This window comes from Aquarana catesbeiana, linkage group LG02 (assembly GCF_042186555.1).
Source record: "Aquarana catesbeiana isolate 2022-GZ linkage group LG02, ASM4218655v1, whole genome shotgun sequence".
Lineage (NCBI taxonomy): Eukaryota > Metazoa > Chordata > Amphibia > Anura > Ranidae > Aquarana > Aquarana catesbeiana.
In genome coordinates, this window is record NC_133325.1 from 168337076 (window position 1) to 168352078 (window position 15003).

The 15003-nt window shown below is 40.3% G+C and overlaps 1 protein-coding gene across 3 annotated transcripts in view; it reads right to left on the reverse strand.

The window, feature by feature from the left end:
* KIF5A (kinesin family member 5A) overlaps positions 1 to 15003 on the reverse strand; it is a 211707-nt gene that overhangs the window by 107111 nt on the left and 89593 nt on the right. For all 3 annotated transcript variants that reach the window (XM_073613783.1, XM_073613782.1, XM_073613784.1), the window contains exons 5-7: positions 14252 to 14300; positions 5846 to 5901; positions 2698 to 2785 (exon numbers count right to left, since the gene is read on the reverse strand). In XM_073613783.1, the coding sequence (XP_073469884.1) occupies positions 2698 to 2785; positions 5846 to 5901; positions 14252 to 14300 (193 nt within the window). The remainder of the gene's footprint in view (positions 1 to 2697; positions 2786 to 5845; positions 5902 to 14251; positions 14301 to 15003) is intronic.

Consider the following 15003-nt stretch of genomic DNA (forward strand, 5'->3'; position numbering starts at 1 on the left):
GCAAGCAAAATGTTCATGCAGGAACACAATTGAAGTGTACACTACAACGTTCCCCCATGAACGTTTTGCTTACCCATTTCTAGCAAAGTTCTCACTGAATTAAGTTTTCAATTACAAGGTATTAGCAAGTCCAGTTTCTGTACTCATTACATGATAACCAATGCTTAAGCGTAGCAAAACCAAAAAACAAAAATGTAATATATTGCAGCTTGCAACTGGTCCTTAAAGTGACACTAAAGGTAATTTTTATTTATTTTTTAAATAACAAACATGTTATACTTACCTCCACTGTGCAGCTTGTTTTGCACACAGTGGCCCCGATCCTGCTCTTCTGGGGTCCCTCTGCGGCTGTCTCGGCTCCTCCCCGCATCCGATAACCCCCTGGGAGAAGCGCTCTCCCGGGGGGTTACCTTTGCGGGCGCGCTCCCGAGTCCAGCATTCAGCGTCCATAGACGCCAAATGTAGGACTCAGCCCCGCCCCGGCGGCGTCATTGGATTTGATTGACAGCAACGGGAGCCAATGGCTGCGCTGCTATCAATCTATCCAATCAACAGCCGAGAACCCCCTAGCAGAGAGAAGGCTCGTCCCCGTGTGACAAGTTCGAAAGTTCAGGTAAGTAAAAGGGGGGGGGGGGCTGGGGGGCCGGTCACTGACAGGTGTTTTTTCACCTTAATGCATAGGAAGCATTAAGGTGGAAAAACACTTACCTTTACAACCCCTTTAAGTATGGTTGCTGCATTCATTTCTTTTTTAGGCTTTTTTTTACCTGGTAATCCTATGAATAACACAATGGGGTTGATTTACTAAAACTAGAGAGTGAAAAATCTGCTGCAGATCTGCATAGAAACCAACCAGCTTCCAGGCTCTATTGTCAAAGCTTTTGCATTCTCCAGTTTCAGTAAATCAACCCCACTATCTGTCCCTGGATGCCTATGCTCACCAGGGATGAGCAAATTTGCCTGAGTTCAATTTACAAGGGGTTCATTGAATCTTGCTTGAAGTTCACAGAATCCCATTGATGCCTGTGGGGTGTGAATATAAATATACATTTTAGGTTAAGCATTGTCCAAAAAAGACATGGGAAGATGGGCACCACCACAAGAGATATTTAACTAAGAAATTAGGGCAGGTTGATTGGATAGATTGATAGCAGCGCAGACATTGGCTCCCGCTGCTGTCAATCAAATCCAATGACGAGGCCGCCGGGGGCAGGGCCAAGTCCTGCATTCGGCGTCTATGGACACCGAATGCTGGACTCGGGAGCGCATCTGTAAGGTAACCCTCCGGGAGAGCGCTTCTCCCAGGGGGTTATCTGATGCAGGGAGGAGCCGAGAGAGCCGCCGAGGGACCCCAGAAGAGCAGGATCAGGGCCACTGTGTGCAAAACGAGCTGCACAGTGGGGGTAAGTATGACATGTTTGTTATTTGACCTTTAGTGTCACTTCAACATTGCACTAACATTTCTGCCAGGAGTAGAAAACCCCAAGTCCTTGGTGTCACTGAGAACAACACTGTCTACCAATCTCACCCTACCCACTTACAACTACTGTAGTTTAAGAGGGGTGGCATGTCCACCTTGATGCCTGTTCCATTTCCCCCTCCTCCTCACAGCCAGCACCCAAAACCCCTCTTCCACCTAATTTTCTTTCCCTGCCTCCTGCAGAATCTGCACCAGAACAGTGGTGATGGTAGGCAAATAATCCTGTTATCCCTGAGACAGCAGCAAGTTCTTCTCTTCTTCCTGCTGCTATGCCTTCAGTGCCTGGTCTATCGGGCCATGGACTGTGTGCTTCAGGTGGAACAGGAGAGGGATTGTGTCTGTAAACCCTGTCCAATGATCTGCTCACAATTTTGGTTGCCCCTTAAAATGGTACCAAAATGCTGCATGCATCCTAAATGTACTGATGCAATGAAAATAACCCGTTTCCCAGAACCTGTCCTCATCCCATCTGAACCAAATATAGAAAAAGTACAGGATTTTCCTTGTGCCATCCATAACCAGCAACACAAAATATAAAAAAAAAAAATTATTACAGATATTGTTAAAATGTTGTATCATTATAGTGTACACCAACATAGTTACATCAAAAAGGAATGACCCATAGCATATCGTAGAAGCCTCTGATGATTTGTACTTCTAAATTCTTAATTTGTCATGTCATACATAATTTGCTTCTCAACTCAACTTTTTCATACAAGCTTGAATATGGCCCAATGGAAGAAGTGAACAGAAGGAATGGACTTTATAGGCATATTTAAAAGCTTGCGGATTACAATCTTTCTTATACCCAAAATTTAGATGAAAAAAATACATACAAATATAAAAAGGTATATACCACAATGGTGAACCTTAAAAGGTATTGTTCAATAACTATTTTCATTGAACTAAATAAAAACCAAACTATAAAGAGCTAAGGCACCCCTAAGGTAAGTAGGTTACCCCAATGTAAGAATCAATGTACTACATAACCCAAAAAGAGGAGGTACTGTCCTGATGGTTGTACAAGGGGGTCCAGCGGGCACATTTGGGGTGGATCAGCTTGGTTCAGCATTGGTTTGGTATGTGCTCAACTAGTTTTGCGCCATGTCCCGCTTCTTCAGGAGATATTCATATCTATATATATCTTATTCGAATTCAATTCAATTCTTGTTCTTAAGCTTACATATCTTTATGAAAAGAAAAATAGGGCATCTCACTTGTGACAGCCACGTGGCGATTGGATTTTCCCTCATCGATGACATCCAGGATCTCTTCTGGGCTGGATACAAAACGCTCGGTACAGCCCTGAAAACATATACAACATATCAAAGGATTCAGCTATACAGGGCAAATGTGAGTTAAAGTCAAGTGATAATGTGCGCTGTACACTGACTTTTTTTTTTTAATTAAAGTTTTTTGTTTATCAATATGTCTTAATACACTAATGGAACTGTGGTAGAAATTAAAAGGCATGCCATAATAGAAAAGTAATACAGAACATTGCATGTTATACCAGATGGAGTTTTCAGAATAACAAGTACATTTCATGTCAATGTGCCACTGGAAAGAATTGCATATCCGGAGAGATATCATACATAGGAATGTAAAAAGATATAGTGATATTCCAATAGTGTGGCACAAAAAATGTAAGTTTTTTGTCTGTAACTTGAACAGCATCCAGATATCAGCTGTGATCATCAGGATCTTGGCTCTTCTCTGTTTGATAAACATACAACTCTGTTTTTCAAACTTGTGTTTCCCACCAGAACGTGGTTGTCTGGGAAAGCAGTGTTCCATGCATGTTTCCTGCACTGAATTCAAAATGCACTGCCTTTGCGATCTGCCAACGGCACCTCAAATGCCCCCTAAATTCAGCTCACAAACACTGATTTGCTAAAACTGGAGAGTGCAAAATCTGGTACAACTCTGCATAGAAACCAATCAGCTTCCGCCTGGGTTCACACTGTGGCGATGCGGGAAGCAGCGCGATTCCCTCGCCAGTTCCTGCATCGCATCTCCCTCGCAGGCAGTTTACACTGCCCTCTGCGAACCGCTGTCAATACAATGTTAATGACACCCCCAGATAGGTTCACAGATTGCAGTGCGAACTGTGGATTTGGACAGGAATCAGATCGAATGGGTGAGAACACCCATACGATCCGATTCCAGTGCAGGAAAAAAAAAGTTCCTGCACCTCTTTTGTGCGAATCCATACAGTTGTATGGCTCAACTCGCATTGCACAGACAACGCATGCGATCATCACAGCAGTGCGGGTGCGAATCACATGCGATGTCTGTGTTCGCTATAGTGTGAACCTGGGCTCCAGGTTTTATTTTCAAAGCTTAATTGAACAAGCTGGGAGCACAGCTGCACCAGATTTTGCACTTCAGATTTAGTAAATACCCCCCAGTGTGTTTGCGGGGACCAGATGACACGGTATTACTATACCATGTAATTTGGTGCTGCGTGTTTTTCAAAAGTAGTGTATACATTCATTTTTGTGCATTCTGGAAACATTTACAGCCGAGTCCAATGAATAGGCTATAAAATTGCACTGCAGAGCAAAGCGCAGGAATCACAAAGGAACATGGACTACCTTGCTGTGCTGCAATTCTGGTGCCCTCAGTTATAATCACCTCACTCGTTTTAAGTTGTAAAAACTTCTGAATGACACCCACGCTCAATTCCTGAAAGTATGGGAGCCATGGACCACACATAACGCTGGTGTGCACCTGGACCACTATTTACTCCCTTGACCTGATGATGCTTACGTAGATCTCAGCTGTTGCTATGTGGGGGTTTCCCATGACCCCCCCCCACACACACACACACACACACACACTCCCTCCCTTCCTCTTCTAATCCCTCTCTTTCTCCCCCTCTCTCTCCTTCTCTTTATTCTCTGCACTTTTAGTTTTGGGCCTTTATGGTCTTTTTGCCCATAAGCTCCCTCAAACTGTGGGTACCGCGTCCTCCCTTGGGTTGTAGGTTGCCCCTATCAATCACGAGGTGCAGACCCCACAAGGTCCAACGCTCCTATACACAACTGTGCACCTGTATCTTAATTGCTTTGATTTCATTGATTGTTGCTGTACCAACATCTATCTCATTTTACACTGCCTTCTTTGTCATTGGCCTATGTTATTTTCTCATTATAATCCAATTTGTTATCTTTTGTGTTGTCACCTCGCGCTGTATGTAAGTAAACTTGTGTTGCATTGTGCCTAGGCACTTTGTAGCTGCAAAAAACTGAATAACATACCGTACTTATTCACAAAAGCATTAAAATTTTACAGTTGTATTCATTTAGGGATAACTGGAAACTATATTCATTGACACGGATCATCATTATTAAAATAATATTAAATTCTTAAGCACAGTATAACCTTTGATTGAAACTGATTGCAAAACGGTTACTTAAATCAGAAGAGCCAACTGAAAACTCAGCTGCCTTTCACCACTCATTGTCAAGGGCACAATATGAGCTATAAAAACAGCTTGAATATCATTCAGTTCCTGAGAACACAGAGACGTGATGAAATGATACCATGTATTTTATATTGTGATTTGGTTTAAGCAAAGCAGCATGAGATCGATATTTTGTAATCCTGACTTCCAAGCAAAATCTCACAAACCTATGTTCTGTACCTGCCCACCTAAAACTGTCAAAGAAAAGGCTATTGTTTTTGTAATGGCCTTTAGGATCATAGTGATTTCTGGTAACATGGAACAACTGCTTCTTTATGATGGTGCAGCCTATACTGATGTGTGACTTCTGTGTATTAAATGCAGAAAATATATTTGTGACAACTTATAGATCCACAGTTAATAAGGAATTGGAACGACTCATGCCAGTGGATAGAGTGGGACAAAACCTTCTACCGCAGTATAGTGGTACAAGGCTGGGCTTGACATCTAAGGCCCCGTTTACACCGGTGCAATTTTTTCTGCCCATTTCTGTGCTCCTTCTCCTTTCACTGTCCAGTCGCGGAATGGGGTTGGTCTAGGAAAACCTGGGCTCAAACGAAGGGAGATAAATGATGCTGGCTGAGGACATCTAGTGGCACAAAAAAGTACTGCAGGGGAAATCTGTATTGTATTGAATTCTATTGAAGGTGAATATGTCAGCTAAAACCGGTTGTGTAAATTGTATCCTTTAATGAGCTATTTATTTTCACCTAGTTGTTTTAGCTGGAGTTCTGCTTCAAGTTTTTAAATCAAATGAAAGAACATTTCCAGCTAACCCTGCCTTGTTTTTTTTCTCCACACACAGGATGTTCTTAGCACAAAGATTAAACTTTAATATACTTAGTGTGATTGCATTTTTGGCCAGAAAACAAAACCACTGAGATGTCCTCTCTCACCTTGACAAATGGAACGCGGTTCTTGTCTTCATGTACCGAAAGGTTTGTTTTAGAGACTGCAAAAGCAAGGAAGAGAATTGATTTGTAAGCATTTAAATATTAGTAAACACTAACAATGCATCCAAATTATTTTTCATGAAATTTATAAATTAATTAATTGTGTTTTGTGTAGGACAGTAATTAGTAATATATTAGCAACATTAGCAAGTTAAACAGAACCTGTGAGCTGCAGTACAATTAATATGCAAACTGCCTTCTATACCATGTGATTAGGTAAAAACCTGGAAGTTCTTTAACATTCCCCCTGCTACAATGGGAATGCATCCTATCTGTGCTGGATGAAGTAAGCACACAGTAGAAACGGCTATAAATTCTAGGACCTTGTGACTTTGTGTTGGATTGGATTAGTCTAGCATTAAGCAAGATCTTTGGTTTAAGTCTTAGAATTAAGGGGTTAAGTGTTAAGGATTTCAGGGTATGGTTTTTATGTAGGATATGGTGTTTAGATAGGGGAGGGTTAAAGTGTATGTAAAGGCAAAACCATTTTATTTCGTTTTGGATAGAATACGGAAGTGTTAGAACCCTTGTTAAATTTTAATTGCTGTCTTTGTTCCCACTGGGGAGATTCACCCGTACTATAGGTCCTGGTGACCGTGGCCAAGTATTAGGGTTAAGGTTATAGTTACGTATTAAGGGCTGCCTTTACAGGTTTATTGTTGTTGGTGGTTAAGGGTTCAGGTAAGGGAGGGGTTCTTCATTGCAAGGGATAAAACACTGTCCAGATATACTATTTGCAGTGGTCCCTAAGCACCATGTACCCTACACCTAAAACTGCTGCAGGCTTCTAATCTTAAATAATTATTAAACCCCAAATCAAAAATGTAATATATTGCAGTTTAACAATGATTAGATGTGGAGGCTGCATTTGTTTTCTCGTTTTAGCCCTTTTCCCTCTCTGTTTTCACCCAGTGATCTGGCCAGTAACACCTTTCCTGTATTAGAGTGCCCTCACTATGGATGACGGAGCAACAGAGACACCTTTGGAGAGCAGCATTGTCGGTCTGGGGGAAGGATAGTATTAGATGTACTAGCAGATTTAGATACACTAAACAAATCAAGCCAAACTCCAGCTCACACCTTTTAAGGAGTTACACTGGTACAGCAAACCGTTTTTTTTCCTTTTGGGATAAATGCTTTACATAAATAAATAAAAGCTGATCATTGTAAACACCCCTACCAGTGTTAAATGGTTAGTCCCAACCTTCTAACTGCTATATCTGCAGGACAGCTTGTTGAAAAAAAAGGTTAGATCACCAGGTGAAAACTAACGTAGTCATCCCATCTAAGGACTGATAATCTGCAATATAATTAATGTTTGCTTTTGGGTTTTATACTGCATTAAGAGCAAAATGTATTGTTTAGAGCAGCCACACTATATAACATATTAACTTGTATCAGAACACCTAATACAATCAGCTTTCCTGCATATTATGCCTTCACTTTAAACTGAGCATATGAAATATTTATTTCAGCTCTGCATTAGAGTCTCCACACCCACGAACATTATTTCTAAGATCCCTTTTGAATTGAAGGATCATTAGGAAGCCACAATATTTTGCCTGTTTACACAGAACACTAAGCTTCATATATACAGCTACTGTTGTTGAGTCCTTTAAAGGAAAAACCTTTACAGCGCACATTGGAGTTGGATGCACTGACATTAGCAAGAATGCATTTGCCCTCTGGGAGAGGAAGCAGCTTCTGGTATCCCATGATTCTCAGTGATCGCTTTACTTTCTGCTGAACCACAAAAAAATGGTTCCTTCTTTGTCTAATTCATAATTCATTAACCTCCCTGGCGGTATGATTATTTCGGATTTTAGGTGCTGAAAGCAGTACAATTATTTTGCATGGAAATTTGGCGTTTTATATTGTAGGTCTGTAAATCTTAACAATAACACACTTAAATCTGTCCAAACCAGAGTCTAGTAGATATCCCGGGTATGATAAAGTTTGAAACACAAAAACATAAATTATAATATAATAAATAAAAATAAATAATTAAAAAAAATTTTAAAAAATAGTAATAAAATAAATTTCCCCACAATTCACTATCGCTCAATTCTGCAAGTGTTCTAATTTACTATCGCTGTTTTCTAGCTGGTCTAAGGCCACTTTTGACGTAAAGGGACACTTTTTGGTTGCTATGGACAATCTCCAGTTTCCAGGCAGAAAGAACAGTATATATCATATAAAACTGCATGCAGGGCATGGGCCAGAGCACTGGGGACAAAAGGGATGTGAAATCATTTCATACAGTACTGTAATCAGTACTGTGACAGTTTTTTGAATTTGCCGCCAGGCTCCGCCCCCGTGCGTCGCACCGCTCGCAGGGAACGGAGCCTGGCACGGAGAGGCTTCGGAGGAGGACGGAGCCCTCGGACACTGCGGGGGACATCGCAGGATCCCGGGGACAAGGTAAGTAACGCCGCCCCAGGATCCTGCAATGCGACCCCGAGTGTGGCTCGGGGTTACCGCTAATGGTACTGAATTTTAACCCCGAGCCACACTCGGGAAAACCGCCAGGGAGGCTACATCATAGAAAATAGCATCCATCCATTTTTTTCTGCTAAATATGTTCAGCGCTGTGTAAGTAGGCAATAAAACATTACCCCAAAGCTAGATTTTTTGTAAGGATTACGCAATTAAAATGGAACTATACTTGTTCATGTTAAAGAGGAACTTCACTGCATCTGAGCATCAAAATCCAAAAACACTATTTAATTCATTTTTAATACTTAAGCAAACTCCCTGATCCATCCATGTCTCTATGCTTTATTTTGTTGGGAAATCACTTTGAAAAAACACCCTCCAGCAATTCTGGCCATGGCCATCTTGAGTAAGGGCAGATGATTCTTTCTGGAATCCATCTGTCCTTAGCTCAGACATGCAGACAGGAGGGTGTGCTTATCTTAGGACACCCCCCCCCCCCAACCCTCCTCCTGAAGACTCCTGGGATGTATGACATCATTTGTCTAGGTCTGGAAACCAGGCAGTAACTGAAGAAATGTAAAAAAGAAAGTTTAAAACAAGTAAATATGATATACTTTAAAATAGTCAATGTTGACTGAGAGAGTGAAGTTCCTTATTAACATGAAGCTGTTAAACAGTCCTGCTGGGATGGATAAATAAAGGTTAACAGAAAAGGGTGGATTTACTAAAGGTAAATAGACTATGCACTTTGCAGGTGCAGTTGTTCCAGAGCTTAGTAAATGAGGTGAAGCTTCACTTTGCAAAGAATACCCAATCACACGCTAGGGAAATATACAAACTTGCACATGATTGGATGATGGAAGTCAGCAGAGCTCCTCATTTACTAAGCTCTGGAGCAACTGCACTTACCAAGGGTGGCTTGGGCTGCCTCCAGGCTCACCTGCCCCACATCTATCGATTCCATGCATGTGCTTCCACTGTGGAGACACTTATAAATATGTAGTGTTAGGACTGCAAGCATACACAGGGTGCCGTGACAAGGCCTTGCAGCTTTCACATGCGTTTGCAAATGTGTGCTAACTAAACCCCTGCTTTTAACAGACGGTTAGACAGGTTAATTTGGTTGGTCAGTAGACTGGTTGGTGAGTTGAGCTATGGAATTGTTCTTGTCTTACACTTACAAAGTGCACAGTCTGTTTGCTTTTAGTAAATCCACCCGAAGGCCAAAATATTTAGCAAAGATCACATGACCAAATGCCAAGCCTTCTGGGCTACTAAGGACTTCTAAATTAGGTCTAAGTAATGTGAACCCACTGATTTAGGAGTAGCAAACTCTGTAAGTTTATTCAATACCCACTTTATGGCCTGCAACAGCACACATAGAGGGAGATTTACTAAAACAGATGTAACACAGAATCTGGTACAGCCGTGCATAGTAGCCGATCAGCTTCTAACTTCAGCTTCTTTAATTAAGCTTTGGCAATAAGCCCAAGTTAACACTGAACGCGGGTTTGAAATCGCGCAAGTTCAGCTGAACACGCACAATTTCAAACCCACATTGCAGTGCAACTTCAGGGCGATTTGAAAGACATCTGTGCAGGTTCATGCACAGATGTCTATTGAAATCGCCCCCCGAAGTCGCCAAAAGTAGTGCAGGAACTACTTTTGAAAACCTGTGCAAATTCGCCACCGCATCGATTGGGACAGTGCCATTGCCGACAATAGGCTGCAAATTGCATGTCAAATCACGCCGATGTGAACGGGGGCTAAAACTTAGAAGCTGATTTGTTATTATGGCAGCTGCACCAGATTCTGTGTGCACCAGCCTTAGTAAATCTCCCCCTTATTGTCCTAGTGTTTATAGTTATTCCTCCCAACAACCACTTTGCAGAATTTTTAAAATGTTGTTTATTCTTACAATGGCTTTTCAATTTATTCATCTGCAACCAACACCAACAGGTTTATGAAGAACATGTTATATAATGTATTTCTAAGTTGCTAGCTGTCTTGCAATATGTATTTATTCAAACCACTGGCGATGATCATTTATACTTTTCAGTCACTGTACCTCATTTAATATATTGTAACAGAGACCAGTTAAAATGATCTTCTGCTGGCTCACAGATTCATGGTGGGGCTTCACAGCTAAATGCGACATACAGAGGCCCATTTATAAGAAAGCGAAGTTTCTACTCCACTCAGACCCAGCAGAACATCACTGGAAATAATTTATACTGCTCCTCTAATGTACATTATATTTATTACATTCAGGAAATTATTTGCAAAGAATACCTGTGGATAGGAGGAGAGCACTGACGCATGCCTTGAACAGGTCATGTGAAAGATTTTCTCCTCCTTCTGGCACAATTGTTTCCCCTATTCACTGAAATAAAATTGGTCTTTGCTTGCTTCAGAATCTCAAAGCAAATGAACCACAGACCTCCTTTATGAAGCAGACAGCTTTATAAATGTGCTAGAGGAGCTCAATATAGAATAGCAGCAGCGGGGCCGCTATCCTAGACCAATACCATATAACCTATTTGCAAATACTATTTATGTATATATTTAAAAAAAAAATACAGAATCCCTTTAACAGCAAATCTTAACAGCTTTAAGCAGGTGACACATTATTATCTGTAATAAAAGCTCTAATTTCATCAGTGTAACGGTTCAGAGATTAGCAGATTTCAGTGAATGTATAATAAGCTAATTGATCATTTACATAGACTTTACCATGTCGCATAATACATATCAGCACCATGATTATGCAGTTAGGTCATTTGCTAGCAGCTGTCTTTTTGTGTACCAGCCTACACACATAATTATATTTTGACTAATACTCAGGGCAGGAGAATAGATCCAGACATCCAACAACCTGCGTCAATAAGATCAAACGTTTGTAAAGTGTTACTAAACCCAGGACCCTATATTCACTATATCTGGTCTCCCACAGTACACACAACATGGAAATGCAATTATTTTAGTAAATATAAACTGCTAAATACATTTTCTCATCAGCAGTATACAGCAGTCTTGTGATTTCTATCAGTTCCTGGAGAAGCTTGTAGGAGGAGTTTTCATTCTGCACTGAGCTGTCCTGTGAGGCTGCATGGCTCCTGACCCTTGTTGTGGACAGTGCTGATTGGCCCTGTGCTGATCACATGCACTCTCCCAATAAGAAAAAAAACCTCTCTAGCAATACACACCAAACTGAGCATGTGCAGCCTGACTCCAAGAGCTCTGTCTTTTGGACTTGTCCAGTGGGGCAATGCAGGGAGGGGAGGATCTGTGCATACAAGATCAAGCAGCCTTTTTACACAATGCAGAGGATTAACCCCTTAGGTTTCACAATGAGTATAACAAGCATGCTTTACTGCATATACAGACTGATTTTACTGTTGTGGGTTTAGTAACACTTTAACAGCAGTCATATGTGGGTGCAGGTGACCTCCAAAGGCTACAGAATACAACGCCATTGCATACCTAAAACATGTTAATCGAGTATAACTTGTAGGAATAAAATCAAATCAAACGTGCATAGTTTTATTAAAGGAATTTACAAAAAACATATTTATAAAGGACCTCAGTGAACCATACAGACAGGAGTTTTACACTGCTCATGTGCACAAAGGAGGTCCAAGATTTTATATGCTGGTATTTGCAATGATAAATACGAAATACCTGTACATTTGCTGCCTTTTTTCCTATGACAGCATAGTGTACAAGGTTTATTTTTACATGTAGATTTGGATGTCATTGCTTAGTAAGCCAGTCATTGTAATGTTGTTTTTGTTAGAAAAATGTTGACAGGTAAAGTGTACCTTATCAGAACAGAAGGCACATAAGCAGCATTATTTGGATGTTTGACAAGCACAGAAAACTAGGAAAGACAATTTACATTAATTATCAGTGTACATCCGATCATTTATATAGGTTTGTGGATTACTATGGCTATTTGCACAGATACAGGGGCGCACAATGCAAGAACACCACAATAATTCATATCTGCTCTTGTTCATTTGCTTTAGTAAATCACCACCAGTATGTTTCTCTTCTTTACATTTCGGCTAATATAAAATCCAGTCTTGCACAGAGAACTCAAATCAAAAGTTCTTGATAATGTTGTCCTATTCTGCACTATTCCTGTGTCCCATCTATTTCCCGTTTAATTGTCAGAAATTTGAAAGCAGACAGACAGATCAAAAGATGTCTATGTGTGCTCATAGCCTTTAGCTGACAAGAGACAAAAAGGGAGATGTGTTTCATAAAAGCACTGATATCATCTGCAATCCTCACCCAATGCTGATCGTGATGCATGTGCTGTACTTCTTGTTCAGAGAAGTAAGACCAAAGCTCTCTTGGCCATACTTCTCCTGTGAGTCACAGGACTGCACTTAGTTCTGCACTCCTGTGACCCAGATTCAACCAACAGAGGGCTAAAGCATTCTGATGGCTGACAGCTGACGTCACAGATGTCTGACTGCACCACTGAGAGCCTTAGCCAGCCACTACCGCCCCCTCCCCAGCCCAGCAATCCAGTGAGCAGGGGCACAGCAGAGAGACAGTGACTGACAATCATCGCCTCTCTACTCACTTAAGACTGAGAACTGAGCGATCAGAGGTCTTTGATCATTCAATTCTCTGTGTAGAGGTGACGGGGGACAGATGCAGCATCAGATCGATGCTGCATCTACATAGGTAAGTATGAATGTTTTTTTTGTGAGAATCCCGCACTTCTTCCTCTTTTAACTCTTCTTCACAGAAGAATAAGAAATATTAGAGCTCCTTTACAAGGAAATCTTCCAAAAGGTTGTAAAAAATCTCCCTAAGCAATAATGAAATCCTCTGACTTCCAAAGGCTCCCATTATTACCAATTCTATTATATTACTGCTTGCTTTTTTTAAGTCATTTATATCTAGATGGGTGCTCTAATTATGGATAGTACATCCTGTAAAATGAAGCCTCAGATTTAATGACATATTTATTCTTAATCATTTAAATAATATTAACAAATTCGATTTAAAATCCACAGATAATATTAGCACAAAAAAACCTTTAACAATTTATCAACATTCCAGTAATGTGTTTTCCCTTTTTTTCTTCTGTGCAAAATACGTTTGTGTTATTTTATACTGTATATATTTTCACACATGATTCTCACAGCTTTCGCCCAGAATTTAAACGTTTTTCAATCAAATCTAATTAGAAAAATGTGTGAATGTAGGGTGAGAGCTGCGTGGATCTTTAGTGCAAACAATTATAAATAGACCCCTAAGTTTAAAGGCCAATTCCAAGAACAAGCCCCCAAAATGACCCATATAAACACCATGCCCCTTACCCATAAAGCTAGTCTTATATTTTATTGTACCATATCCTCTTATTGATCAGGGCCATCATTTTAGCGACTCTTATGCCACGTACAGACGACCGGACATTCCGACAACAAGATCCTGGATTTTTTCAGACGGATGTTGGCTCAAACTTGTCTTGCATACACATGGTTACACAATGTTGTTGGAAATGCCGAACGTCAAGAATGTGGTGACGTACAACATGTACGATGAGCCGAGAAAAATTAAGTTCAATAGCCAGTGCGGCTCTTCTGCTTGATTCTGAGCATGCGTGGAATTTTGTGCTTCGGAATTCTGTACACACGATCGGAATTTACTACAACAGATTTTGTTGTCGGAAAATTTGAGAACCAGCTCTAAAATTGTGTTTGATGGAAATTCCGACAAAAAATATCCAATGGAGCCTACACACGGTCGGAATTTCCGACAACAAGCTCACATCGAATATTTGTTGTCGGAAATTCTAACCGTGTGTACGCGGCATTACTGTACTGCCAGCGAGCCAGTCACCTAACGGCTTTTTATTTCTGCTTGCAAACTTTCCAGGTATGAACTACTTACCATCTAGCAAATCTCTAATTTTATCCAGGTAGATCTCAAAATAAGAAACCTGGAAAAACAAGACAATAAAAAAAAAAAGGAAATTACTTGGTCTGATGGTCCCATAAACTGCCTATTTAAAACCTTTAAATCATATAACCTTAAAGACCTAGATTACTCAAAAATTACATAAATCAAGTCAATCAGTTAAATAAAGGAAGTAATCAATGAAGTGCTAATGCTAAACAGAAAATGCAACAGTTTATCAAGACTCTACTACCTTGAAAAAGTGTGCCATCATGCCATGAAGTATAAAATCTGTGAGTTTGTTATACTTACACCAATAAAAGGACCAGCATAGTGAGCATGAGTTCACATAGTGAACACTGCAATTGTGCGAAAATCAGAACGTTCGTCTAATTCACCTTCTGATTTATTTGTAATCCATCAAACTGTGTAGTGTGTAGGTTTACAGGAGGATCTGGTTTTCTAAGTTCCCCTTACGAAGAGGAGAGCTCAGAAAGGCAAAGACATGAGCAAGCACTTTGAAAGCAATTGGGATTCCAGAACATGTAACCATTAAAGTTTATCTGTATTTTTCTTCTTTTTTTATTGATTATCATTAAAATTAATAACATTAAAAAACATCTACAAACACATGTAACATTTCTACATCACCAACTACATAGAACATATAACATTCCTAGAGTAGACATACCACAAAGATTTTTAAAATGTCCCTTAAAGCGTTGTTCCACACGCAATATTTTTTT